General features: G+C 60.9%; 1 protein-coding gene across 1 annotated transcript in view; it reads left to right on the top strand.

The window, feature by feature from the left end:
- The window catches only part of LOC121097054 (diacylglycerol kinase beta-like), a 29,058-nt gene extending 5,016 nt beyond the window's left edge, over positions 1-24,042 (top strand). The window contains exons 2-25 of the mRNA XM_040613791.1: positions 1,296-1,564; positions 3,630-3,706; positions 5,042-5,207; positions 5,973-6,209; positions 7,233-7,403; positions 7,794-7,843; positions 8,442-8,516; positions 8,626-8,745; positions 9,730-9,847; positions 10,040-10,128; positions 10,584-10,700; positions 10,839-10,937; positions 11,053-11,166; positions 11,264-11,337; positions 11,466-11,540; positions 11,629-11,714; positions 11,923-12,012; positions 12,447-12,607; positions 14,114-14,178; positions 15,177-15,267; positions 18,065-18,266; positions 19,771-19,891; positions 19,982-20,042; positions 20,643-24,042. Of these exons, the coding sequence (XP_040469725.1) occupies positions 1,498-1,564; positions 3,630-3,706; positions 5,042-5,207; positions 5,973-6,209; positions 7,233-7,403; positions 7,794-7,843; positions 8,442-8,516; positions 8,626-8,745; positions 9,730-9,847; positions 10,040-10,128; positions 10,584-10,700; positions 10,839-10,937; positions 11,053-11,166; positions 11,264-11,337; positions 11,466-11,540; positions 11,629-11,714; positions 11,923-12,012; positions 12,447-12,607; positions 14,114-14,178; positions 15,177-15,267; positions 18,065-18,266; positions 19,771-19,891; positions 19,982-20,042; positions 20,643-20,741 (2,625 nt within the window). The 5' untranslated portion in view covers positions 1,296-1,497 and the 3' untranslated portion in view covers positions 20,742-24,042. The remainder of the gene's footprint in view (positions 1-1,295; positions 1,565-3,629; positions 3,707-5,041; positions 5,208-5,972; positions 6,210-7,232; positions 7,404-7,793; positions 7,844-8,441; positions 8,517-8,625; positions 8,746-9,729; positions 9,848-10,039; positions 10,129-10,583; positions 10,701-10,838; positions 10,938-11,052; positions 11,167-11,263; positions 11,338-11,465; positions 11,541-11,628; positions 11,715-11,922; positions 12,013-12,446; positions 12,608-14,113; positions 14,179-15,176; positions 15,268-18,064; positions 18,267-19,770; positions 19,892-19,981; positions 20,043-20,642) is intronic.
- The last annotated feature ends 805 nt before the right edge of the window (positions 24,043-24,847 follow it).

Below are 24,847 nucleotides of genomic sequence, written 5' to 3'. Positions count from 1 at the left end.
GTTTTGCTGGAGACCAAGCAGCAGTGCTGCCCCGTGAAGGTGGTCGTGTCTCCTTCCTGACACTGGGGCTGCCCTGTGTGGCTGGGGTGAAGGTCTGTCCCAGGGACTGCTGTGGGGGGAAATCCTGAGGTTAAGTGCCTGCCCCCAGCGTGCCCCATATGTGAATGTCCCTAGAATCGCCAGCTGGGGTTGGTGTGGCACGTGGGACCTGGCAGCTCCCCAAAATGACTCCCTCACCTTAATCAAATACATTTGCCTGTGAATGAAAAGGTGCCGTGGGCAGCCCAGCCAGCCTTTTGGGGGGTGCGGGTGCTCCCCAAGCATCACCCTAAGTCGTGTGGCCTTTCCCAGCTCGCCCTTGCTCCACTTTATTGTCAGGCTGGTGGAAACCAGGAGCCAACATTTAGCAGGGGGACAGCCCTCAAATCGAGATCAAATTGCTCTCCTCTCCTCCTTGAAGAACAACCACCTCCTCAGGATGCTGCCCTTTCCCTGTGACCGATCTGGTTAAATGGAAAAGCTAATAAACTTTGAAGTCTGCAAATGGATGGGTTGGAGAGGGCCGCTTGGTTGGGGGCCCTCTGATGCTTCCTCTGTGGTGCAGGCTTTTCCCTCTCACCCAATTTTGAACGTAGATTTTCATTTACAATGGTTCTCGGCAGCAGAGCCAGCTAAAGGTCACTGCCAGCTTCGGAGATGGAGGCAAGAGCTGAGATTTTCCACTTGTGCTGATCCCCTGCCTCCAGGCACCGTCTTCTCTAATTAATTGTGTCCTTCTTTCTGCTGCTATCATGCTGGGTTCCCCTGGAAAATGCTGGGGGTAAATAAGGCGACAAGCTCCTTCCCCTGCCCATGGCGTTTGCCTTGCCTCTGTTGAGATGCTTCCTCTGGCTGCTGGGAGCTGTGGCCACTGTGGGTGGCACTGCACTGGGCTCCATGGCAGAGGGGCTCCCCCAGGGACAGCCACGTACCGAGGTGCCCCGTGTCCCTCCTTGCACTCACCCGCCTTTCTGCCAGCCCCACGCTGTAGCCCACCGCTCCCTTCTCCATTCCTGGAGGGCACCTGGAGCAGGGGTCCCCCACATCCACGGCAGGGGCCCTCCCCAGCTGGGAAAGCACCCTTGCACCCCATTTCCCAGCTCAGGTACCCTCTGCTGCAGCCCCTCCGAGCACCCCCGCCGCAGGCAGCTCTGCCCCGGGGGAGCGCAGCAGGCAGCCTGTGCGGGCAGCAGCCAGCCTCTGCCTGCCCTGCGCAGGGCACTGCTGACCCCCTCCTCTTTCTCTCCCCGCTGCAGGGAGGAAGGTGCTGACGGGTGCTCTGAAGCTCCGGGGTTTGCTGCCCACGGGCTCAGCAGGATGATGCCAGCCAGCCGAGAGCTCCCCATGCCCCCTGCGGGGACAATGTGACCAAGCAGCCGGCCCGAACCTGTGGCACCGAGCCCGGCACGGTGGGTGCAGCGGCTCGTGGCCCCACCGAGTGGGCCCTGCCACACGAAGATGAGCGATGGCGGGTGGATCTCGCTCAGCCCTGCTGAGTTCGCCCAGCTCCAGCAGTACACAGACTGTGAGTACTCTGCGCATCCCCCTGGCATAGGGACAGGGGGTTTAAAAGTCCTGTTGGTCTGTGCTGGAGTGGTGTCCTACAGGTCCTTGGCATCCTCCTGGAGGAGTAGATGACTTCTTAGATTTTTGGATGCAGAGGCTGGGAAGATCCCTGACCCCCAGCGTCGGCTGGTGGGGCACAGCAGAGCAGCGCATGCCTGGGAGGATTTAGCTGAGCAGAAGCTCTCCTGCTTTGGGGAACGCACACGTGAGCACGGCTCAGTCCCTCTGAAGGCGGCTGCTCCCACGTTCGTTAGTGAAGTGAAATGCCAACGAGGAAAGCAGACTGGCTTTTCCTAAACATGCGGAGCTGCTCCACAGCCCGCCTTGGGTTGCCAACCCTCTGCAGTAATTTTGCTTAGTGCTTTTGCAGAGCAACTCTCTCCTGTGGCTCCTGCTGAGGAGAGCGTGTTGGCAGTGGTGCTGTGGGATCCTGGGGCTGCAAGCAGCTGGGGAGGGTGCCTGGGCAAAGCCCAGGGGTCCGAAACAAGGTCCTTAAGGTCCTGCCTGCTGGAGAGCTGGTGTGCAGATGTGCTCATGGCAGCGTGTGCAGCCTGGGGAGGCGCTGACAGCAGGGCAGGATGGACAGGAAAGCCCAGCTGGAACTGTGGGATGAAGGGAGAACAGGTGTAAAATCTCAGGGGCACTGCTTTGCAGGGGTGGCACGGCTCCAGGGTCAGCAGGCTCCTGTGGCTGTGCGGGATAGAACTGGGAGGCAAAGGGGAACCCATGAGCCCCCCGGGGCTGTCCTCAGGGCTGCTGTGCGTCGTAGGGATGAGGCAAATCGGGTCAAGGCTGACAGCATGGGAAGGCACAGTCTCCCAATCCAAAGAGCCCAGTGCAAGCAGCCCCCAGCCCCCTGCCCACCTGCCAGACATCCCAGGCAGGGGCAGGCAGGGCTGTGGGCAGAGGTGTGTGTGCAGCATCACTGTCTGTGTCTCGTCCTGCCTTTCCAGAGAACGCTTTCTTAAATCACAGACCATAAAACGCCATCCGTAATGCTAAGCACAGAACCCATACAGCATCTTCATTTCGTTGATCAAAGTGTAGCGAGCAAGGCTACAGTGTGGTCAGCTGCCCTCCTCCCCGGGAGGGTGGCCTGGCACTGGGCTGGGGATCCTCCCACAGATCCCAGTATGGGCCAGGAGCCCCCTCCTCTAGTGCACACTGGCCCCTGCTTGTGCTCTGCCAGCCCCAGACCTGCCTGAGGCACCACAGACAGTTGTGGTCCCGCACCGAGCTCCATCCCCCGTGGAGGGCTGGGGGGAGCAGGAGCCAGCACAATCCCTGACCTGGGGAGAGGATTTCATGGTAATTAACAGGGCTGACGTGTCAGAGAGCTTTTTAAATGGGCATGCCCATAGACATGCGTCTGAAGGTTAGGGCTTAACGTTACCTCCCTTTGATCTTGTTTTCCATTTTCCCCTTATTTCTCAATTTTGGAAGGACTGATGTCCCTCCAGCCCAGAGGACACCCAGCCAGGGAAACTCACAGGCCATTTACTGTTTGTGTGAAAGTTTGCACGGAGCAATACCATTCTTTGTCCCTCCTGGCACCTCCTGGAGATATCAATGGGCAGCCCAGGGCAGGCTCCGGGGATGGCTCGGGCTGCCAAGTAATTGCCAGCAGACACCAGCTCTAAGTGTGGGGGCAGCCACCCCAAGCCCGTGCAGAGGGGCCGGGGCAGGCACGGCCAAGCTCTGTGCCCAGCATCGCCCCTGGAGCAGCTGGGACTGGGGAGCAGGCTGGGCTTTCCTTGCCCAGCACCTCGGCTTCCCTCTGGGTCTGCATTTATTTTCATACAGGTAGGAGGAAGAGAGCCTATCCCTGGTGGCCAGCTTTACATATGTGCCCTATCCTCTAGGGTGTGGGGGAAAGCAGGGCATGGATGGCCCCTTCTCAGGCATGGAATGAACCAGAAATTGTATATCTAGCAGATAAACTTGTCTCTACCATCCTGCTGGTGGTCTAATGGCGAAGGGGGCTCGCCAGCACCATGCTCAGCGAGATGCCTTTGTCTCCCTAGACTCCACCAAGAAGCTCAAGGATGTCCTGGAGGAGTTCCACGGGGACGGCGTCCTCTCGAGGTACAACCCTGAACAGGTATGGCCCTGTACCCTCCAGCCTCCCCCCACGCTGCTGCCCCCCCCACCAGCTCCCCCAGCCCAGCTCCCCCAGCTAAGAGCGGCTGGGAGAAGGCAGGTCTGCTCCGTCTGCCCCCTGCCTCTCCGCACAGTCCTGCTCCCAGGACTGGGAAAGATGCTCCCCCTGTGTGGGAAGCCCAGCCGCATCCCCTTGGCCGCCCGGGGGGCCAGGCTGGCCGCACAGCCATCCCAGCCCATCCCACCGATGCTGCCAGCACCCCACGGCCACGCTGCCATCGGGGCTGGCTGCAGGCTGCCTTACTCTGAGCATTTCGGGGCATATCCTTGCCAGGCAGAAGCCAGGAGGGATTTACTCTCTCTTCCTCCAAAATCAGACAGTTTTGCTGTTGCCAGCGTGGGGACGGGAGAGGGCCCTGTGCCTTCCCGCTCTTGCCAGGGGAAGGCTTATTTTTTCCAAGTGGTCCTTTCAGAGAGACCTATTAGTGTGCCAGTAGGACAGAGCCTTTCACAGGGACCATAATCACTAGAAATGAGGCGAAACAGGAAAAATCAGTGGGCTGAACATGGTGAGGAGGGGCAGCAAAACTACCCCGCTGTTCAAGGGCACTGCGGGACCCTTGCTGCAGCTGGGGCCACTAAAGCCACCCAGAAGGCAACATCCCGATGCGATGGGGAAGGCCAGTGGGGAAGGAGAAGGCGAGGAGACCTCAGGAGGATGATAGCCCTCAGGGGCTGAGGGTGGGCTGGAGGGTCCCGCTGCTCTGTGCTCCACCCCTGGGGAGCGGGAGGCTTTGAGAGCACAGCTCGTTACAGCCCCCCGCCTCCAGCAGCCCTAGCCTCCTTTGGCTGTGGCAGAAAGTCTGTATTTAGTTCCTCAGTTTTCTTCTGCGAGCTGAGCCTCTGGCTCCGTCAGAGCCTGCTGCCCCTCCAGTGAGCTGCCCACCATACGGGGGTCCGCAGACCCCTGGGCAGGTGGGCCAGCTGCTGCCCCGCTGCCAGCAAGCACCATCCCAGCATGGCTGCGCCCTTCCCTGCAGCTCCCCCAGCTCCCACCCCAGCTGGCCATGACTCCCGTCCCTGCTCCCAGCACCGCTGGCCTGGCTCAGCCGTGCTGGTCCCTGGCAGCCAGCTGGCACTGGGGATTTATGACCTTGCTGCCTCTGACTCCCTTCAGGTTATGTCCCACCACTGGGATTTGGGAAGCCGGTGGGTTTGGGGAGGGCTCTGCAGCTGATGTAGCTGGTGAGGGGGTCCAGGGCACAGGACCCACCCCACTGCCTGCAGTTCTGCACCCCTGTGGCACCTCCATCCTCCTCCTCTATCCTCTCCCCAGCCCATTGACTATGAGGGCTTTTGCCTCTTCATGAAGACCTACCTGGAGGTGGATGTACCTGAGGAGCTTTGCCAACACCTCTTCACCTCCTTCAGGCGTAAGATATGCCCAGCCTCCCCCGAGACTCAGCGCCAGAGCCCCGGTGTCTCGCAGCTCAGCACCCTCGGTGAGCCAGCCCTGCCCCTGCCACCCAGATGGGCACGCTGTGGCATGTTGGGCTTGCTCCCACACCAGCCCCATGGGGATGGAGGTTGTGGGGTGGCACCTGCAGCGGGTGGCGTCAGGGCTCTGTCCTATCCGATGGATAGGCTCCCAGGAGCGGGCACCCACGGGGCACCGTGGCACTGACCGATCCCTCCTTTCCTCCGCGCGGTCAGAGCCCAAGTCGCTCGATGCTGGCGTCTCCATCCAGACTGAGGTGGCCTGTGCCCCGGTCACCGGTACCGATGCTGACAGCCACCAAGCGCGCAGCTGCACCCGGAGCAGGGGACGTGTGCCAGGCACCCAGCTTCTGCCTCCCGGGGCCCCTGCCCGGCTGGATTCGCAGCGTGTGGAGACATCTGCTGAAAGGACTATAAACTGCAGAGGAGAAGGGAGAGCCCTTCCCAGCTGCTCAGCCGCCTGCTGGGCTCCTGAGCGGCTCTGGCTGCTGCTTGGGGACCCCGTCCTCCCTGCCTGGTCCCCGGCAGCCTGGCGGCCAGCACCCAGGGGCAGGAGCGCTGCTGGGAGCCGTCTGGCCAGGCAGGACGGTGGGGGCGGCCCACGGTGCCCCTCAGAGAGTCCCGGGGCTGAGATGCCACCCTGCTTTGGGGATAGCAAGGAAGACCCAGGGCGAGTGACCTGCACCCAGAGGGGCTTCTTGGAGGAAGGGGCTTGCCGGGTACAGGCATCGTGGCGTCACACCGCCCACAGGCTTATGTCTGCTTTGCAGGGATCAATGGGAAAACACTTCGAAGTGCCCTGGGACGACACACTCCTGAGCCCAAGAGCTGCCACAGCAATGCAGCTGAGCTGCAGCCAGCGTCCCTCACCCCTGCATGGATCCCCAACGCTTCCCCCAGCTGGTCCAGGTCATCCTCCCAGAAGTCCACCACCGGCACCCCTTCTGCTCACAACTCCTCAGGCTCTTCAAAGATCTCTGGGTCCCTGCTCAGCCCTCAGTCGCCAGGTGAGCTTGGCTGGGGCTCCACAGGGCCACGGGCTGTGACAAGCCCTCCCCTTTGCTGAAGCTGCCCAGTTTCCTGGCAGTGCAGCTGGTCAGGTCCCTGGGGTGGTGGCGGTGACCTTCCAAACTCAGCAGGTCCCTGGTGTCTTGACACCTTTGCTTTGCAAACTTAAGCTGCCAATCCCATCCTGCAGAGCCCCCAGCAGTCAATGTCTTAATTACCCGGCAGCAGCTCCCAGCGAGGGGGGACTGGAGCAGCGAGTCACCGCTGCCTCTGGCCCAGCTCCTGCCAGCCACCGGCGAGGGGGGCACTGCGAAGGGCCCCTCTGCCAGGAGCAGCCGTCTGCCGAAGGCTGCCATCGTGGGCGGCTGTGAGCGTGGGCTGCCCCGGCACCCCAGCAAGCTGCCCTGCCGCCTGCCGAGCTTCTCACTCCTCTGGGTGGGCGTTTGTCCCCAACAGGGCACATCCCTGCGGGCTCCCACCACTCATCCCACCCACAGTGCCGGAGACGCAGGAGTCTGTGCCCCGGGAACTGACTGGCAGTGCCCAGCCCTGCTCCTGCCACGGCACCCAGCCCTGTGTCCCCTTGTGTGCCCAGCCCTGCTCCTGCCACGGCACCCAGCCCTGTGTCCCCTTGTGTGCCCAGCCCTGCTCCTGCCACGGCACCCAGCCCTGTGTCCCCTTGTGTGCCCAGCCCTGCTCCTGCCACGGCACCCAGCCCTGTGTCCCCTTGTGTGCCCAGCCCTGCTCCTGCCACGGCACCCAGCCCTGTGTCCCCTTGTGTGCCCAGCCCTGCTCCTGCCACGGCACCCAGCCCTGTGTCCCCTTGTGTGCCCAGCCCTGCTCCTGCCACGGCACCCAGCCCTGTGTCCCCTTGTGTGCCCAGCCCTGCTCCTGCCACGGCACACACCTCGTGCTGAGTGGGTCCATGCCCCAGAGTTCACATGCTGCCAGCCCCCTGCCCCAGCTGGGGACGGCTCCTGTTCCAAATGGCCAGCCCTGTGCATGGCCTTCATCCCTCACAGGCACGAGGAGTGTGGAGAAGAGGTTACCTTTCAGCCTGCGGAAGAGCCACAGCTCCCTGAAAGCCACCCCGCCACTGCCCCCCATCCCCCTGGCCCAGGTGGTCCACCTGAAGGACATTGTCTGCTACCTGTCCCTGCTGGAGAGGGGACGGGCAGAGGACAAGCTGGAGTGTAAGTGGGACCCTGGGGCCAGGGACTTGGGGCAGGGGGACGGACCGGTGGCTGGAGGTGTTGCCTGGGGGCTTCACCCGAGGAGGGGTGTGGGGCTGGATGCTCCTGCTCACTTTTTAATGCTGAAACATTAAAACCACTTGGGAAAAATGCTCAGCGCCATCCCTCTGCTCCTGCCGGCCGGTACCTGGGTCTGGCGGCCAGGGGGGCCATGGCTTTGCTCTGACACCCCGCAGCCCGGTGTGGGCTGGGGTCACAGCTTGCCCAGGCTGGGCCAGCACAGCGCTGCTGCCATCCCACAGCCCCCGCCACCCCGGTACTGGGCGCAGGCTGCCCGACCTGCCCCGGTGCTGGGCTCTAACTGGCAGCTGGCTTCTCTTCTCCCTCCAGTTATGTTTCGCCTCTATGATACTGATGGAAACGGCCTCCTGGACAGCTCGGTAAGCCTTCTCTTGGGAGAGAAAGCTGGGGCCGGACACACACAGGCCCCCATCAGGGTGCCCGCTCCCCTGGCAAAGTGATCCCAGCTAGCCAGGAAGATGGGAAGGGAGGAGGAAGGCAGCAGCATTTGCTGCGGGGCTGGACCATGGGGCTGGGGGACGCACGCCAGCTACGCAGCATCCAGCAGCAGCTAGAAAAAATCCACCCACCAGTAACTGTAGCTCTACATCAGGTCACAGTGTTTCAGAAAAGGAAAAAATCGTGCACAACCCTCTCCCCCGGGATGTTTTTTCTTTGTCCTTTGGGTATTTTGCTTGAAACCCATTGCAAAGAAAAATCTCTTTTATCAGAGCAGTTTTTCCAAGGGAAAATGCACTGCAGATTTTCTGGCAGATTTTCAGAGGAGAAAGCAGCTCCCAGCACCCCCCAAGAAGTGGGGTGTCGCTGGCCCCCTGTGCAGGCGGGGGCCCAGGGCAGCCATGGGCGTACTGGGACACAGACCTGGTACATCCCCAGTTTGGGGGCTGGAGGCTGGACATGCCGCTTGTGCCTGAAGCTGTCCCTAAGCACCGGGGATCGTTGTCTTTCTGTGCTCAGGAGCTGGATCGTATCATTAACCAGATGGTGCACGTGGCCGAGTACCTGGAGTGGGACTCCACGGAGCTGAAACCGGTGAGTGCTGGGGGCAGCTGGGGGGGCCACAGGGGCTCTTGGACGGAGCCAGCAGCTGGGGTTTGCGGGGGTGGCATCGCCATGTCACTGTGTCTCCTCCCTTCTCCAGATCTTGAAGGCAATGATGGAGGAGATCGACTACGACCACGATGGGACTGTGACACTGGAGGAGTGGATCCGGGGCGGCATGACCACCATCCCCTTGCTGGTTCTCCTGGGAATGGAGACGGTGAGTGCCCATGTTTTGGCTGCGGCCAGCCACCCTGGGAGGAAAGCCCAGGGCCCGCGGCAGCAGCAGTGGAGGGTGGTGATGGAGGACATGCGGGGGCCGTGGGAGGGCACCCTGCCCCCAGCTGTGCACCCATCTGGCACTGCACAGCCCCACACTGGCCCCTGGGCTCCCAGCCCCTCCAGACACCCCTGCCCTGCCTCTGCTGACCAGTCTTCACCCCCCAAAGCTTCACAAGCTCAGTTTTGAGCTACAGTCATTGCCAGCTGCTGTGCCCAAGCTGGCTGGGCTTGCTCCTTGCTATCGTACCACACTCTGATTAATATTTAATCAAAAAATAAGATGAGCGCCTAAAATGCCAGCTCCTCTCCTGGGATGAGCTTCAAAGAGCAGAGGTGCTTATTTGCCTGTGTTGTTTTCTCATCCTTTTTTGGCTTTATTTCATGGAGATGCATCCCTGGCCATTGGCTGATACTTTGTGGGGAAAATCTGGGGTTTTGCTTCCTGGTGCCCATTTTGGTGTTTGCTTCCCATGGAGAGGTGGTGTGGCAGGCTTTCTGGCGTTTTTAAGTGGCTCCTGCGAAGCATTTGTGCCTGGTCTCAGATGTTAGAGACCTGCTTTGGCCACCCCATGGTGGTGGTGGCCTGGCCCCAGATCTGGAATCACCTTCCCGTCTGCCACCAGCAGAGCATCCCTGCAGCACAGCTGTGCCAAGAGGCCACGGGGAGCTGGAGCTTGGTGCCAGGAGTGCCAGGAGCCGGACATGCCCAGGGAGTAGGGGGCACAGCAGCAGTGGTATTCAGGGAAACACCAGGGAGAAGGGGAGCAGGAGAACTCACAGTCCTGGCTGGGAGCAAACTCCCACATACACAGTGGGGGCTTCTATGGGACAAAGAGCTGATAAAAGTGGTGGGCTGAGTGGGCTGGGACCCCCAGCAGTGGGGGAGTGACCCCCCCTCGCCCTCCCCTCTCCTGCCCTGCAGAACGTGAAGGACGATGGGCAGCATGCCTGGAGGCTGAAGCACTTCAAGAAACCCGCCTACTGCAACTTCTGCCGCACCATGCTGCTGGGGGTCCGCAAGCAGGGCCTCTGCTGCTCCTGTGAGTCATGGACACGTGCTGGACTGTCGGACTGTCGCACCCCCGGGCCGGTGGCTCCTGCCCCATCCCAGTGCCCCAGGGGAGAGGGGATTGGTCCCCATCGGTGCTGAGCCCTCTGGGTGCTGCAGGGGGAGCAGAGAGGGGGCAGTGCCTGTACCGGGGAGTGATGTTCACCACCTTCTCTCCCACCAGTCTGCAAATACACCGTCCATGAGAGGTGTGTGTCCAAAGATATTGCCTCCTGCATCAGCACCTACGCGAAATCCAAGAGAAATGCGAGCGTGAGTAGGCAGCCAGTGCGTTTCTGAGCTGGTGGGTCTCCCATGAAGCCCTCTCAGAGGCAGCACCACTGGCAGCAGCTGGCCCTCAGTCTCCTGCCCTGGTCCCCCATGGATTCTTCCCCTGCAATTTGTCTTTTGGGTCCTGGGCAGCAGCTCGTGGGCAATTGCAGCACCCAGAGCCTGGCAGGGCAGGCCCCATCCCTAGCCCTCGGGGGCCCCCGGGACCCCCCGCCCCGAGGTTTGCCATGGCTCCGGGTGGGGGATGGGTGTCCCTGCTGTGCCGTATGGAGCAGCGAGGAGGGAAGGCAGCCATGCAGGGGGCCGGTTTGTGTCAGTCAGCATCCCTGCACAGTAAGCCGCTCTCCGAAATCACAGTGGCAGCCCTTAGCGGAGAGGAGATGCCGGAGGGTCGGTGGGTGCTGCACCCGCAGTGCCCCCCACACTGTGCCTTGCAGGTGATGCAGCACACCTGGATCGAGGGCAATTCCCCTGTCAAGTGCGACAGGTGCCATAAGAGCATCAAGTGCTACCAGGGCATCACCGGCCTGCACTGCGTCTGGTGCCAAGTCACCGTGAGTATACGGGCCCGGGGGGCCCGGGGTGGGCTCCGTGGCACACCCCACATGGCCGGCCCCGAGGGAGGAGAGGCTCATGAATAGGGGATGGAGGGGTGTCCCCCACCCAATGTCCTTTCATCATGCCCTCTCCAGCTCCACAACAAATGTGCCTCCCATGTGAAGCCGGAGTGTGATGGGGGCCCGCTGCGGGATCACATCTTGCTGCCTTCCTACATCTGCCCCGTTGTCCTGGTAAGTGCCCCCATCCTTGCTGCCGGGCGGCGGGGGACCCGGCAGGGCATCGCCGCAGCCACCCCACCTCCCCTTCTCAGGGGAGCGTGCCCATCCGTGCCTCTGCTCCCCAAAGGACAGGCAGTCCCACTGCCGGAGATCAGAGAGCGACTCCCCCGCCAGCACCAGCCCTGAGGACAGCCAGGGCTTCAAGTTCAACTCCATGACGGTGGATGGGCAAGGACTGCAGGTAAGTTCCCATGCCGGGCTGCCGGCCAGCTCTGCCGCGGGTGCATGCCAAGCCCCGCAGCGGCCAGGCGTTTGCAGCCGTGCTTTCTGCCCTCCAGATCAGCCCGCGGCCTGGGACGCACCCCCTCCTGGTGCTTGTGAACCCCAAGAGTGGAGGAAGGCAAGGGGAGCGGTAGGTGGGGTCCTGCCCAGGGAGAGCATCCCTCTGGGGTTGGGAGCTGCCGGTCCATTGGGCTGCCCCAGCACCTCTCCCAGATGGGGATTCACCTCCCTCTGCAGCATCTCTCCTGCTTTTCCTAGGGTCCTTCGGAAATTTCACTACCTGCTCAACCCACGCCAAGTGTACAACCTGGACCGTGGTGGGCCGGCGCCGGGGTACGGAGATGCTACGGCCAATCCTCTGCCCTCTCCTGCCAGCCCCTCTTCCCCCACGTCACCCCCTGTCTCTCCTGGCTTTCTCCAGGCTGAGCTTCTTTCGGGACACTCCAGATTTCCGCGTCCTGGCCTGCGGAGGGGACGGCACAGTGGGCTGGATCCTGGACTGCATAGGTGAGCGAGGAGTGGCCACACTCCTGCAGAGCATCGTCCACCACATCCTCAGTGATCTGCCATGGGTTCCCCATATTCCTCTGGCAAGAGCGAGGAGGGGGGTCCTGCCAACAGCATCACCCCCAGGCTGCCAGCCAGGGAGGGACATGGAGAGGAGCAGGGAATGACCCCTTTCAGCCCCGAAACTCTCTTTCCCCTTGAACTGCAGACAAGGCGAACTTGGTGAAGCACCCGCCGGTGGCTGTCCTGCCTCTGGGAACAGGCAATGACCTGGCCCGGTGCCTGCGATGGGGAGGAGGTGAGGCTGGGCGAGCATCGCCGCGGGGGGGGGGGAGGGGGGGCTGGCCATGGGGACCGGCGGGGTGGCTGGGTAGGTGCTGTCCTGGGGGAGGGAGGACTCCTCTGCTCTTGAGATGTGGCTGGGGGCTGCATCTCAGCCCTAGTGCCTCGTGCTGGTGCCTCTAACCCTTTCCAAAAAAAGCAGCTGCTGCTTTCTAACCCCCCATCAGCTAGGTGCTGCCCAACAACCTTCTTCATCTGCAAGAGCCATGCCGTTGGCTGAAATCTCAGCCACTGCTGCAAGGACTAGCCGGGCATCTTGCTGGTGCCATAGCTGCAGCCCCAGGCTCCCCAGCTGCTTGGCACCCAGCTGCCTCTGGCTCCACGTGGCATGGCTGCGCTCCCCTTCGTCCTCCTTCATCCTTCTCTGACCCCACCTTCTTTTCCTTCCAGGCTATGAAGGAGGCAACCTGATGAAGGTCCTGAAAGATATTGAGCACAGCACAGAGGTGATGCTGGACCGCTGGCAGATAGATGTCATTCCTAGTGATAGAGAGACCAATGGGGACCCCGTCCCATCCACCATCATCAACAACTACTTCTCCATCGGGGTGGTGAGTACCATGGGGCAGGAATGGGTCTTGAGGGCAGCCCAGAGTGCAGAGGACACACGTTTTAGCTGGAGAGAGTGGCACAGCTGAGGGCTAGTAACTGGTGCCCAGACCATGCCATGCCCACTGGAGCCTCCCAGCCACAGCAAAGCAAAGGGAAGGGCTCCAGAGGCCAGCAGAGCACAGGGACTGTCGCCTGGATCCACAGCACAGCCACGGCCTCAAACCCACCCAGATCAGCGGATTGCCAGGGGCATTTCCCACTCAGCCAGTGGGAAATGTCTCAGCTTTGTGAAGTGGCTGGAGCGATCCAGCCCAGCAGGTGCACTCAAGGGATGCCAGCCCCCTGCAGCCCCCGCTGTCTCCTAGACTCATCCTTAGACCTCTTCCGAGCCAGCCCCCTGTTAATTCCCAGGAGCAAAGGCTAGTTCCTCAGAGACCATAAAAGCCTTTCTACGTATTCGGTGAAACTGCATTTGAGCTTGAATCTCCCAGGCCAGCGACTCTCCCTCCCTGCTCTTTCTTGCTCATGTTCCCAGCCTACCTCCCTCTCCTGGCGTCATTCTTCTGGGTTTATTGTCATTTGTAATGGCAGCACTTAAATACATAAACAGGCACGGAAGCTCTCTCTTCCCAGCTGGGAATGTTGCAAGAGAAAGTGTGTGAGGAGCTTAAACAGGGTTCAGGGAAGTTTGGGGTCCCAGGGACGGGGGGAGTGTGCTGAACACCCCACCTGAGTTGTTTTGCCCAAACGACACCCATCAGCAAAGCCCTGCTGTGGTGCTGGGACCTGTGTTCCCTCACGTTTTCCTCACGCAGGGAGGTTAGGGAGCCTGGCAAGGATGGCTGCCCCGTGCCACAGGGGTCTTCCCCAGTGCCGGGGGTCAGTCCCAGGAGCAGCAGGGCTTTGGGGGAACGGCAAGGTGGGAAGCACTTCTCTTCCCTGGGGCTCGCAGCACTTTTGTCCTGAGCCATGGGTGCCGAGTGATGCCACCGCAGTGTGGGTCACCCACCCGGCAGCACCACAGGATGCTTCTAGTTTCACGTCAGCTCCTGCTAATGCCAGGGGATGTCACTGCAGATGGCACTTGGTGACAGCTTCCAAGTCAGGCTTAAAACACCCACCACCCTGCACAGGAGAGGTTGCAATGAGTTTCACGAGAGCTGCCATCCTGCCAGGGGAGCTGACAGGGTGCGGGGTCCTGGGGTATCTCTGCAGCCCCACTGCCCCCCCGCTCTTTCCCTCAGCATCACCTCCATGCGGAGCCCCTGTGAAGAGGGAGGGAGTGCACTAATTATGTCTCCTTAATGAGCCCGTTCAGCACTTCGCAAGCAGCCTGGCTGAGGGCTGCCTTGGCATGGCCCCCGGGCTCTGCCTCTGTGCCAGGGGGCCAGCAGCGAGGGCGAGGAGCGGAGTCCCTGTATCCTGGCACAAGCCCATGGGGTGCAGAGGGGGGTTTCTGTTTCTCTGCTGTGCCGCTGACATCCCTGCGCTCCCTCTGCCTGCAGGATGCCTCCATTGCTCACCGTTTCCACATCATGCGAGAAAAGCACCCCGAGAAGTTCAACAGCAGGTAAGGGCTGCCCGTGGTGCCCCCGAAAGCAGGGTGTGGGGGGATGCCGGCTGCTGTTGTGCGCTGTGCCGAGGGGTCCTGCTGGAGCCTGCTCCCCTCCCGCCGAGCTGCTCTCAGCCCCCTCCCCACGGGACTGGCAGCAGCCCCGCGGTGTTTGGCCAGCCTTAGGGGGTGGGCAGGGGGCACACCAGGCGCGGCTGAGCGGTGGGGGCCAGGCGTCACGGGGGTTGGGGGTGCTGCCTCGGGCCCCAGGCAGTGAGGCGGGCTGCTCGAACTTGGCTGCACACCCAGTTACATTCATTCATGCTTTATAATCGGCACTGAATTCCAGGACCGGCAGGAGCAGGCCAGGCAGTGAGGGCAGGGCAGGCAGCAGGTCACAGCTTGCTCCCACTGTGCTCGGGGTACGGGGAAGTGGTGCGATGGCAGCAGGAGCTGTGGCTTGTGACCCCCATCCTCATGTTCAGAAATACCTGCTAGAAAAACCCCAAATGGACGAAAGCGTCTTACTCTGCTCTGACATTCAGCTCCCCTCAGCTTACAGATCCCCCTCAAAGCCTGTGCAGCGGTTGATGCAGGGGGTGAACAGGATTCAGGGGCTGCCCTGGTAGGGTGCTGGGGGGGGGGGGACATCCCCTCTGTGGGGTACCCTGTCCCCGGTAGCCCTGTCAGGAGATGACAGCCCATGTTCAGCTCTGCTGAGGTGATGCAGACACCTGGTTCCCATGCCAAGGGAGCACCCAGCCCCCCCATCCTCCTCCCTGCAAGGTGTCAGAGCCAGGTCTGCCTGAGCCACCCCCTGTCTCACGCGCACTCCCTGAGGCCATAACACCCGTGGTCTCTCTCCACAATGAATTGCGTCCCCATCAATGGTTTGTGTCACCATCACAATGGCTCCAGAAAGGCTCTGGCAGCCCATCCTGCCACTGGCTGTGCTGAGGGCAGCTGGGGCAAAGCGCTGTTTCCGAGCGGGATGCTGACACATCTCTGTGCCCCAGGATGAAGAACAAGCTGTGGTACTTCGAATTTGGGACATCAGAGACCTTTGCGGCCACCTGCAAGAAGCTCCATGACTACGTTGAGGTGGAGGTGGGTTTCCCTGGATAGTCCCTGGCTCCAGCTGGGGCACAAAGGGTTTTTGGGAGGTGTCACCCATGGGTCCCCTTTTGGCTGTCTGGGGAGAGGGTGCTGCGGCAGCTTTGACCCCTGATGGTGGCAGAAGGATGCAGTGGCTGGCAGGACCCACTCTTCCACCATGTGGCACTTGCTGCAAAGCCAGCCAGCTGCAGGCAGAAGAATAGCCCTGTATTTTTTCCCCCCTTCCAGCTGTATTTGAGAGCATGCCTGGAATATTCTCTGTGTAAACTCTGCTCCCAGCCCTCGTTGGATGACATGGAAACAGCCTTTAATTAGAGTGGGGAGGAGGGCCCACGGTTGCTAAGAGCACTGTCATTTCTCCGCTCACGCTGGGGGGTTTGGGCAGTGGTTTGCTGCAAACTTCCGCCTCCTTATCTCTGGATAAATGACCCTTTTATAACTTAGGCTTGAGGGCAAGGGGAAGAAACCTGGCTTGCTGCGATGGGCTGGTGTGAGTCGGACCAGGTGGTGGGTGCGGGGTCGATGGCAGCAGGCGGAGAGAACCCAGGGAGCTGGTGGTGTGGCGCCTGCAGCCGTGGGCAGAGGCACTTTGAAGTCTGTTTCGAGGTGGCGAGTTTCAGCCTTCCCCAAAGCCCAAAGGAGGTAGCTGTGCCCTCGTGGCGGGTGGGAAGAGGCAGGAGCAGGGGCACGGCCATCCCAATCCCTTCACCAGCCATGCACCAGCATCCTGGGGTGGGTAAAATCCACGTCTATGGGACTGAGCGCTGCCGGTGATGGGCATGAGATGCCCCCGGTGCTTGCGAGGTGCCCCCCGCGCTGCCCGCACGCTCCCCACCGAGCGTGTGTCGGTACAGCTGTGCCGTGCTGGCAGGAAAGCGTTAATCCTGCTGTATTTGAAGTTGAAAGCGGCAGCCTGTCCTCCCTTCAGCTCCCAGGCAACTGTCAGCCCTGCAAAGAAATGGCAGTTTTGTTTTGGAAATTGGCACTCATTCCCCTACGGCTCCTGGAAATGAATTTGCTTTTTCCCCAGCTGCAAATTTCTACTTCCAGCATCGCTGCCAGCATGCTGTCAGCTGCCCCTGCTCAAAGAGCCCATTGTGGCTCGCTGGCACACTAACAGGGGAGGGCTACGCAGGGAGAAACTGCTCCTTGCACGCGTGTGCGTGGGCAGGTATGGGCAGCCTCCTCCTCTGCAGAGGTCCTGCCCACCTCCCACGACCCCAGGCAGGAATGGGCTCCTGCAGCGTCTCCGGAGAACGGCAGCCCCAGGCAGCAACTTGCTCTCATCCCAACGCGGCGGGTTGGTACCTGGTTGCTCGCAGGCAGGTGGCAAAGGTGCCTGCGGTGGGGGCGATGCTCAGCTCGGCCAGGCCTGGGATGTGTGGTCTGTCCCACGAGGAATCAGAGCCCTCTTGCTTGGTATCCGCTGCACAGAGCGTTAAGGTCTTTTCTCTTCCTACAAATCATAATATCATTAAGATGTATTGAGAGTGAAAGGATTTACATCCTTTACAAGCTTTAGACAGCTCTTCGCTCCCAAAGCAGAACATTCCTGCCTTTTGCTTTCAACGCAAGACTAAAAATAAGGTCTCGGAGCATCAGGGGAGGCAGAGCAGATATGAACATACAGAGATGTTTGCTGGTGTGCACACCCAGCTCCACATAGGTGCAGCCAGCATGCTCAGCACTTGCCCAGAGGGTATTATAAGTAAGCTCAAGACCTTCGCTCTTTGCTAGAGGGGAAAAAACTGGAGTCAAAGCACACTGGAGCACAGCAGCAGGGGTTCATCAGCCCATTTGCATTCCTCTCCACGATGCAAGAGAGGGCATAAATGCTGTCACATCACCAAGGCAAAAAATGCGCTGGCATTTGCTGAAGCGTAGCGTGGCAGGTAGAGAGCCGATACATAAAGGAAAATACAAATGCTCTAGAAAAAATACAGTTGAACAAGAAAGTGGCTGCTTCCTCCAGAGGTATCTAGAAAGGGGATCCAGTGTCATCTGGGTAGTGTGAGAGTGGGAAAATGTGAAGTTAAGCAATGCATTTCCATGGCTGCTGCTTCCACTCCTGTGGGAAAGCCACAGACAATGGATATTTTACCTTTTACAGGGAATTTTCAGGTGGGGCAGTCCCGCTGTGTGACAGTGAAGCCTGGGATACCAGTTCTGTGTGTTGGCTTGTGGTTTTCTCTCTAAAAACTGACTGCTTTTCCTCTGACACCTTTCCTATCATTTCCTTCCAGCCTCATTTCTAGTTTCCAAATTGCCCTTGAAGACAAACTGGTTTGAGTTGCCCTTTGGGCAGCCAAACTTTCTGATTCTTTGGAGTCAGTTTGAACAAGGGGAGGTGGGGAAGCGTGGGCTGGAGGTGCTTGAATGGAGGTTGCTGTGGGGCCAAGGTGGTATTGCCTCCTATTTTGGGTCACAGCACCGAGCCCAGCCAAGGTTTTTTGCTGTCTCATAGAAATTTGCTTTTTGAACCTGCCATCTCAGATGTGTAGTAAAATTCTTATTGAAATAACAGGGAAAGCAGTGCAAGGAAGGCGAGGTGGTGGTTTTCAGCCCTAGAAAAGCCAATCCGGGTGGTATTTGTTTGCCCCTCCTGCACCAGCTGCCCCCAGGCTGCCAGTGCCACCCTGGGGCAGGTTTATTCTGGGCACGCTGTCCTTGGGGAGCCCCGTTCCTTCGTTCCGTGGGTGGACAGGCGGGGAGAGGAGGCTGGGTTTCATGGTGCTGGGCACCAGCTCCCCCCAACTTCATGGCCGGACACTGCCCGTATGCCTGGCAGTGCGATGGGACCCTGCTAGACCTGAGCAACGCGTCCCTGGAGGGCATCGCCGTCCTCAACATCCCCAGCATGTACGGAGGCTCCAACCTCTGGGGCGAGACCAAGAAGCAGCGTGGTTACAGCAGGCTGGGCAAGAAAGCACCGGAGAAGCAGCATGCCACGGTGGTCACTGATGCCAAGGAGCTCAAGTTCTGCGTGCAGGGTGAGCCGTGGGGCCTGGCAGTGCGCGGGGGGTGCGAGGGTAGCGCGGGGGAGCTGGGCAAATGCCACTTCTGGCTGTGGCTCTGTGCAGGCGGTGCCAGAGCAACAGCACTGGAGGGGCTGCCGTTGGCTCGGTGTCTTTTGAGGTGCCGGGGTAACCCCAACAGCCTGTCCAAGGTGGCGAAGGAGGGTAGCTCTGCCCACCTGGGTATGGCCTAGCACTGGATTTTTTGGAGCTGGTTATGCCGTGCCATGGTGGCCAGAGAGGACGTGGCTCCCCTGCCCTGTCATCCACCTCTCCCCCCCGACCTCTGGGGATCACGGCTCGGGGGTGCCCGGCTGGGAGCTGTCACCTGGAGGCGTGGGGCTGGGCAGCCCCGGTGCCCGCGGGCTGGCAGGCAGCCACGGTAGGGCCGGGTGCCCGCTGCTGCAGGGGAGGAGTCGGAAGCGGAGCTGCAGAGCTGGCACCGAGGGCTTTTGTAAGCATCTTCTCATACTCCGCCACAGCACTGCCAGCCTGGCTGCGGGCTTTTGGGAAGCGCACAGTACCCATGCTGTGCCCTGGCCAGCACCTCGCACCCACTGCTGCAGCCGCCGGAGCCGTCCCCACTGGCACAGGCAGGGTGCAGGCAGCCCGAAGTGCTGGCAGGGTTCCCCAGCAGAGAGCGGTGGGTTAGAAAGCAGCCAGCAAAATAGGCAAAAGCGCCTGTATTTTCCAGTCGCCACCTCCTGCAGCCCAGGGCTGGGGCAGGAAACAGCCCCCCTGCTGCATGACTGCCAGGACGGTGGTGTCACCGGCCATCCGAGCCTGTCACCAGCTGTCCCTCGCTGGGTGAGCCTGTGGGAATGGGCAGCAGGGAGTGGGACGGAGCAAAGACCAGTTCCAAATGCGGTGAGAGGCAGTGGGGTCAGTCCCCTGGACACATCCCCACTTGTGGGTAGGTAGGAGGGTGTTGGAGGGGGTCAGAGGGGGGTTCCCACCAGGGGTGAAAGAGGACCCTGAAGGGAGTGAGAGATGGAGCGAGTTGCCCCATTGCTGGGTGCCTTTGCTGACAGCCCAGAAGAGCAGAAGGAGCTGGGAAAAGGGGTGATATCCCGGGATTTGAGCAGATCCCTCCTGGTGAGGGTGCCAGCATGCATCCTGGCTCCCGTGGGGGCTGCAGTGCCCCAGGGCATGCAGGAGGGGGTGTCTGACACCGTTTCATACAACACTGCAAACAAGCAGTCCGAGGGCTGGGGGGGGGGATCCAAGCTGCCACCCTGCAGCCATGGAGGACCAGGTGCTGTTTCAGACCAGGAGTATTTTTGCACCAGAGACTTTGGACAGCAGCGTTACCCAACGCTGCGAACACCCAGCTGGGTGGTCTCAGGGTATGGGGAACATTGGGACACATCCCCACAGTGCCACAGCAGCCCCAGTGTGCTGGCCCTGATGTTTCAGATGACAGTGGAAGGCAGGGGATCCCTAGGGATGGGGGGGACTGACTCAGATCCCTCTCTTTCAGACCTCAGCGACCACCTCCTGGAGGTGGTGGGGCTAGAGGGTGCGATGGAGATGGGGCAGATCTACACGGGGCTGAAGAGTGCTGGGAAGAGACTGGCCCAGTGTTCATCCGTCACCATCAGGTATTTGTCCCCATCCCAGTTGAGCACCCGACCCAATGGCGCAAGCTGTCGCCTGTGTCACCCTGCGTTCCCTCTCTTTGCATCTTGCAGGACATCCAAACTGCTGCCCATGCAGGTGGACGGGGAGCCCTGGATGCAGCCGTCCTGCACTGTGAGTCCCCAGGGAGGGGATGGCTCTGCCACGGGCAGCCGGCGTGGGCAGGGGCCACCGGCACAGCGGGATGGGGCAGGCAGGGGCCAGCGGCACAGTGGGCAGCCTCAGCTCCCCGTGCAGTGCGGCAAAGCCTCCAGAGCTGGAGGGAGGCTCCTGCGCTTGCTGGTGGGTGGCCGCAGAGCTCAGCCACCTGTGACTCCTGTCGGTGCCCGTGCTGGTCCTGCGCTCATGGCAAGCCATAATGGGAGCTGTGGGGACATGGACACGCTTTTCCCTTGCCGGGTGGGTGGGTGCAGCAGCCTCACTTCCTGGTGGGGCTGCAGGGGGGTCCCCCACCATCCAGCAGGCAGTTTGCACAGAGGCGAAATCCTCTGCCCATCCCAGCATTGCCGGGGTGTGATTCTGAAGCTGTTACTCCTGTGCAGCAAAGCGTGTAGCAACCTGGCTGGGGGGCAGCAGCAGCTCCTCACCCCGGTGCTGGGTGCTGAGTTGCCCCTGGCTTGCTCAGGTCGCTCCCCGGGGTCCCTGGGCTGGGGGATGCCCAGGAGGGCTCAGAGCCTGAGAGCCCCTTACTGAGCTGGGTTTTTCACTTTTTAGGTCAAAATTACACATAAAAGCCAAGTGCCGATGCTGCTGGGCCCCCCTCAGAAAAGCAGCTTCTTTTTCCTGAAGAGGAGAAACCGAACCCGAGATTAAGCAATGTGTGAGGAGCTGCGGCCCAGACCGGACAGCCGCCCGCTGTGGGGTACCCCCAAATCCCCACTCTGTGGCAGGGAGAGGAAACACCCCCCTAGCCCAGCGAGGATGATTTGTCCTGGGCAGGTCTCAGAGACTCCTTCGCAAGCACCACAGCTCTGGGCAAAGGCCGGCAGACAAGTGGGAGTGTTCCCTGGAGCAGCACTAGGACTGGGTTTTTTTTTCCCTTTATTTAAGTAACCCCCGCCCACCCCGGCAGAGCTGCAAATGAATGTGCTCCTAGGAAAATGCCAAGCTTCACTTATTTATTTTTAATCCTCTTGAAGGACACTTGATGTTTTGCTGCACTGGCTTTCTGTCCACCAACCCTTGCGCATTGGAGAAGTTATTTATTTTCTTAGCCTGGAGGAGATGGTCTCTGCCATGCCTTCCACCAGCATTTCTGGGATGGGTTTTAAGCAGGTGCAAAGACCGTGTTTGCTGCCGGCCCTGGGAGCCTCGAGGTGTGGGACAGCCTGGGGAAAGAGGGTGCTTGGGCCATGGGGTCAAGCGTGGGGTGGATGGGAGGAGACCATGTTTTGACAGGGAAACAGCAAAACCAGGATTTTTGGGGCAACTGCTGATCCTGGGAAACCCCTGTGTCCCAGCTCTGGGCTTCATGTTCATATTTATGTATTTATTCAGCAAACTTTGGGGGGGTCACCTTTTTATGAGCCCGGGTTGGATGCAAACGCCACCTCCCTTCTGTGCTGGCTGTCCCCCACGGCACTTCCTTCCACGTGGACTTTCCTCTCTCCTAAAGCCTGCCAGCCTTTGCCGGGGGCTGGGGACTCTGAGGACCGACATCTAGAAGCTCTTCTTACTTGGCAGTGTCCCCCCCACACCTTTTCACACGTGCTTCGCCAGGCTGATGCTCTCCCAGTGGCCGGTGCTGTGTCCAATGCTCCTGAATGGCTGCAGGGCATGGGGGTGAACTGTTGCACCTCAGTTTCCACACGGCCAGGTCTCCCCACAACCCACCCTGGAGCTGAGGAGCTATGCAGATGCCACTGCCAGCCCCCTGCCTGCATGGGTGCCCACTGCTTGTCACCTGGCTGCTCCTTTTCGCCTCACCCAGCCAGCTGCTGCAGCCCGGCTGGGATGCACAGGCAGGTTGCACTGGTGGCATCACTCCTGTGTCCCCCACTAGGCATGTGGGGACAGACGGCGGGATGCAGCTTCTCCCCAGAATGTGGTGGGGACCAGAAAATGGAAAAAATGCATGGAGGCTGTGGTGGCTCCCAGAAGCTGGGAGCTGGCAGGACTGGCCCATAGAAGGGGCTGCTGGTTGCTTCTGCAGGCCCCTGCTGCCCCCTGGGGTGGCCCTGCGCGGGGGCATGCCCGGCTCCCAGATCAGCCCCTGCTCCCAGGCAGCTCCCTCCGGTCTGGTGGAGGCCGCTGTGCCGCTGGGAGCAAGCCGGAGCGGTGTGCCCCTGTGGGTGTCACCGGCAGGCAGGAAAACTGCTGCTTATCCCCCCTGTGCCCCTGCCACAGGGCCAGGAGTCCCGGCTGGGACAAACCACCCTGTCCTCCCCAGTGCCCCAGTGCCCAGTTCCTCCTTGAACTGCAGGTCCCTATGCGATAGCATCCCCCTGGCAGTGCAGAGGGTGCTGCCATCATTATGTTTCAGAGTGAACAGAGAGCTGGAAGGGAGCTGTTTGTCACCCTCCCCAAGCTCTTGTGTGAGTTTGAGTTTTAGCTTGGGGCTGTTTGTGACAGCAGCCGTAGGGCCCTGCCGACATGGGAGGAGGTGGCAGTGCCGCGGGTGAGCCCCAGCCGGCCTCCAGCCCGTGAGTTGCCCTCTCAGCTGGGGTGCAGGAGGAGGCTCCAGTGGGCTGCCACAGCCCCCTCTTGCCCTGCCCTCAGTGCCAGCACTGGGCAGGGCAGGGGCAGGCTGCGGTGTGATGCTCGGGGATGTGCTCGGAGCACCGGTGGCTGCTGAGGAGCTGGGGGGAACGAGGGGGAGCGTGGGCCTGGCCAGTGGGCATGGAGATTGCCGCAGCCATGACCTGCGGACGCGGGTATGGGCACGCTCTGCCTGTGGTGCATAAATTCGCCCTTGTCACCCTGGGGGCAGCGGTTAATGAGTAGCCAGATGAAGTGTGTGGGAGCTGGGCCAAATAACCCCTGGGTCCCACGAACCAGCAGCCTTCATTGCCCCAGCCTCTCCCCAGGGGCAGTTGTGCCTCGCAGCCCCCACGCTTGGGGAGGGTGAAAGAAAAAAAAGCCTCAACCAGCTCTAGGGCTCTGCAGGCAGGTGTGGTGACAGGCTTGATCTCTGGGGTGACAACACGAGGTCAGCAGTGTTTATAGCAGCGGGTTTGGCTCCATTTTGCTGCCCGTTCAGCCTCGAGCCAGGGCTCTATGATTAGAAAGTGCCTGTATTGAATGGGCAATGGTTTTCCCTGGTGACCTGCTCCTCGCACCCAGTCATGGCTGGCCAGGCTCTGGGCAAAGAGCAGCGCCTTGGTCTCTGGTGCAATTTGCTGTTGGTGGTGGCGGAGCCGGGGGAAGCAAGTGGGCACCGTGCCCGTGCCCGCAGCCATGGGTCTGGCAGCGCGCTGGGGGTGAGGGGCACTGATTGGAGTTCAAAATCAGGGCAGAGCACTCAGACAAGTGTCCTGAAGGGCACGGGGAGCCCAGGGCCACCGCCCTTGGCCAGTGGGACAATGAGATACCAGCACCAGTCTGCCAAGAGTGGCGGGCTCCAATAGAGCCATTCCCTTCTGGTGATTAGGGAGATGGTCCCTGCCCACCTCCCCCAGGGGACACAGCATCGATCCACTCCCACTGTGCCGAAGCCATGGTTCAACGGGCCTGGCAGCTAACAACCTCCTTAGTCTAAGGATGCAAAAGTCTTCAGCCCAGGAGGGGACCTGCAGGGGCTGGGAAGCCAGCCCAGCTGTCCCGGGCTCTGGGGAGGAGTATGCCACGCAGCTGAGGGGCACTCAAGGCTCTGAAACCCCTCATCCCCCTCAGTGTCTCCTGGCTCAGCCCCATTCATCCCCCAAAGGCCGCGGGATGGAGCAGAAGCCCCCAAACGCACACACCCCCCAGCCCCACGCCCTGGTGCCAGTGTGCAAGCACCCTGCTGAGCCAGTGCCATGCTGGGGACCCCCATTCCCGTGGGAGCCCCAGCCTGGCGCCAGCCCCGTCCTCCTGCTGTGTGTGTAGCTGTGGTTGCCTGCATGGAAATGGCGTCCCTAGCATAGCGTGTGTTGCTGTGTACACCTGGACCGCTGTGGGCTTGCCTCAAATAAAGATGGTGATGAAATACCCGGCTGATCACTGGGGTTCCCCAGTTCCTGCCAGGTGCAGGGTCCCCACCTTCAGGAACTCAAACAGGGGGTGCCCAATGTGGGGCACAGGGGCTGAAGGAGCGTTGTCAGTGGCAGCATGATGGAGCAGCGCTCAACAGGAGCTGCAAACAGCTAAATTTGGAGCCTGCAATTTTTTTTTTTTTTTTTTTTTCCCCTGAGTGGGCTCTAAATTTAGCAGGCACCGGTTGCCATCCCCGCCTCCCAGCCCTGGCTCTCCAGGGCCTTCGACTCTTCTCAAGGAACCCCTGAAGCCTCCCACCCACCTGCCCCACAGCTGAGCTCGGTCCCCATCACCTCTCTCTGTGCCAGCTGGCAGCAAGACGTCCTGGGGTGCTGAGCAACCTCTGCCGGTGTGGGGCCACAGCTGCCTTGGGGCGCCGGTTGTGCCCAGCTCTGCGATGACCCGGCTCGTCCCCCGCAACCCGCTTTGCTCCCCAGCCCAGATTTTGTGATCTGCCCACCTGTGTGTCACCTGCTAATTTTACCAGTGGGTGCCGGTGTTCAGAGGGGAAGTGAGAGCCCAGCATCCCCTGGGGGCAGTCCCCGGGTGGCAAGGACACCTTGTGCCCTCTGTGTGCTTCCCCCCACCCCATGCAGGCACTTGGTGGGCAGTGTATCCTGGCAGCCTCCCCCCTCCCCATTTCACCTAGAACACGATGGGAGACAAGCTACCTGCCATTACCAGCATCGTCCCTGGCAGGTGGTGTTACGGCCCTGAAGGACTCTGGGAGCTGATCAATACCCCAG

This window comes from Falco naumanni, chromosome 13 (genome assembly GCF_017639655.2).
Source record: "Falco naumanni isolate bFalNau1 chromosome 13, bFalNau1.pat, whole genome shotgun sequence".
NCBI lineage: Eukaryota > Metazoa > Chordata > Aves > Falconiformes > Falconidae > Falco > Falco naumanni.
The sequence above is the reverse complement of the archived record's forward strand: the minus strand, read 5'-3'. Positions and strand labels throughout refer to the sequence as shown.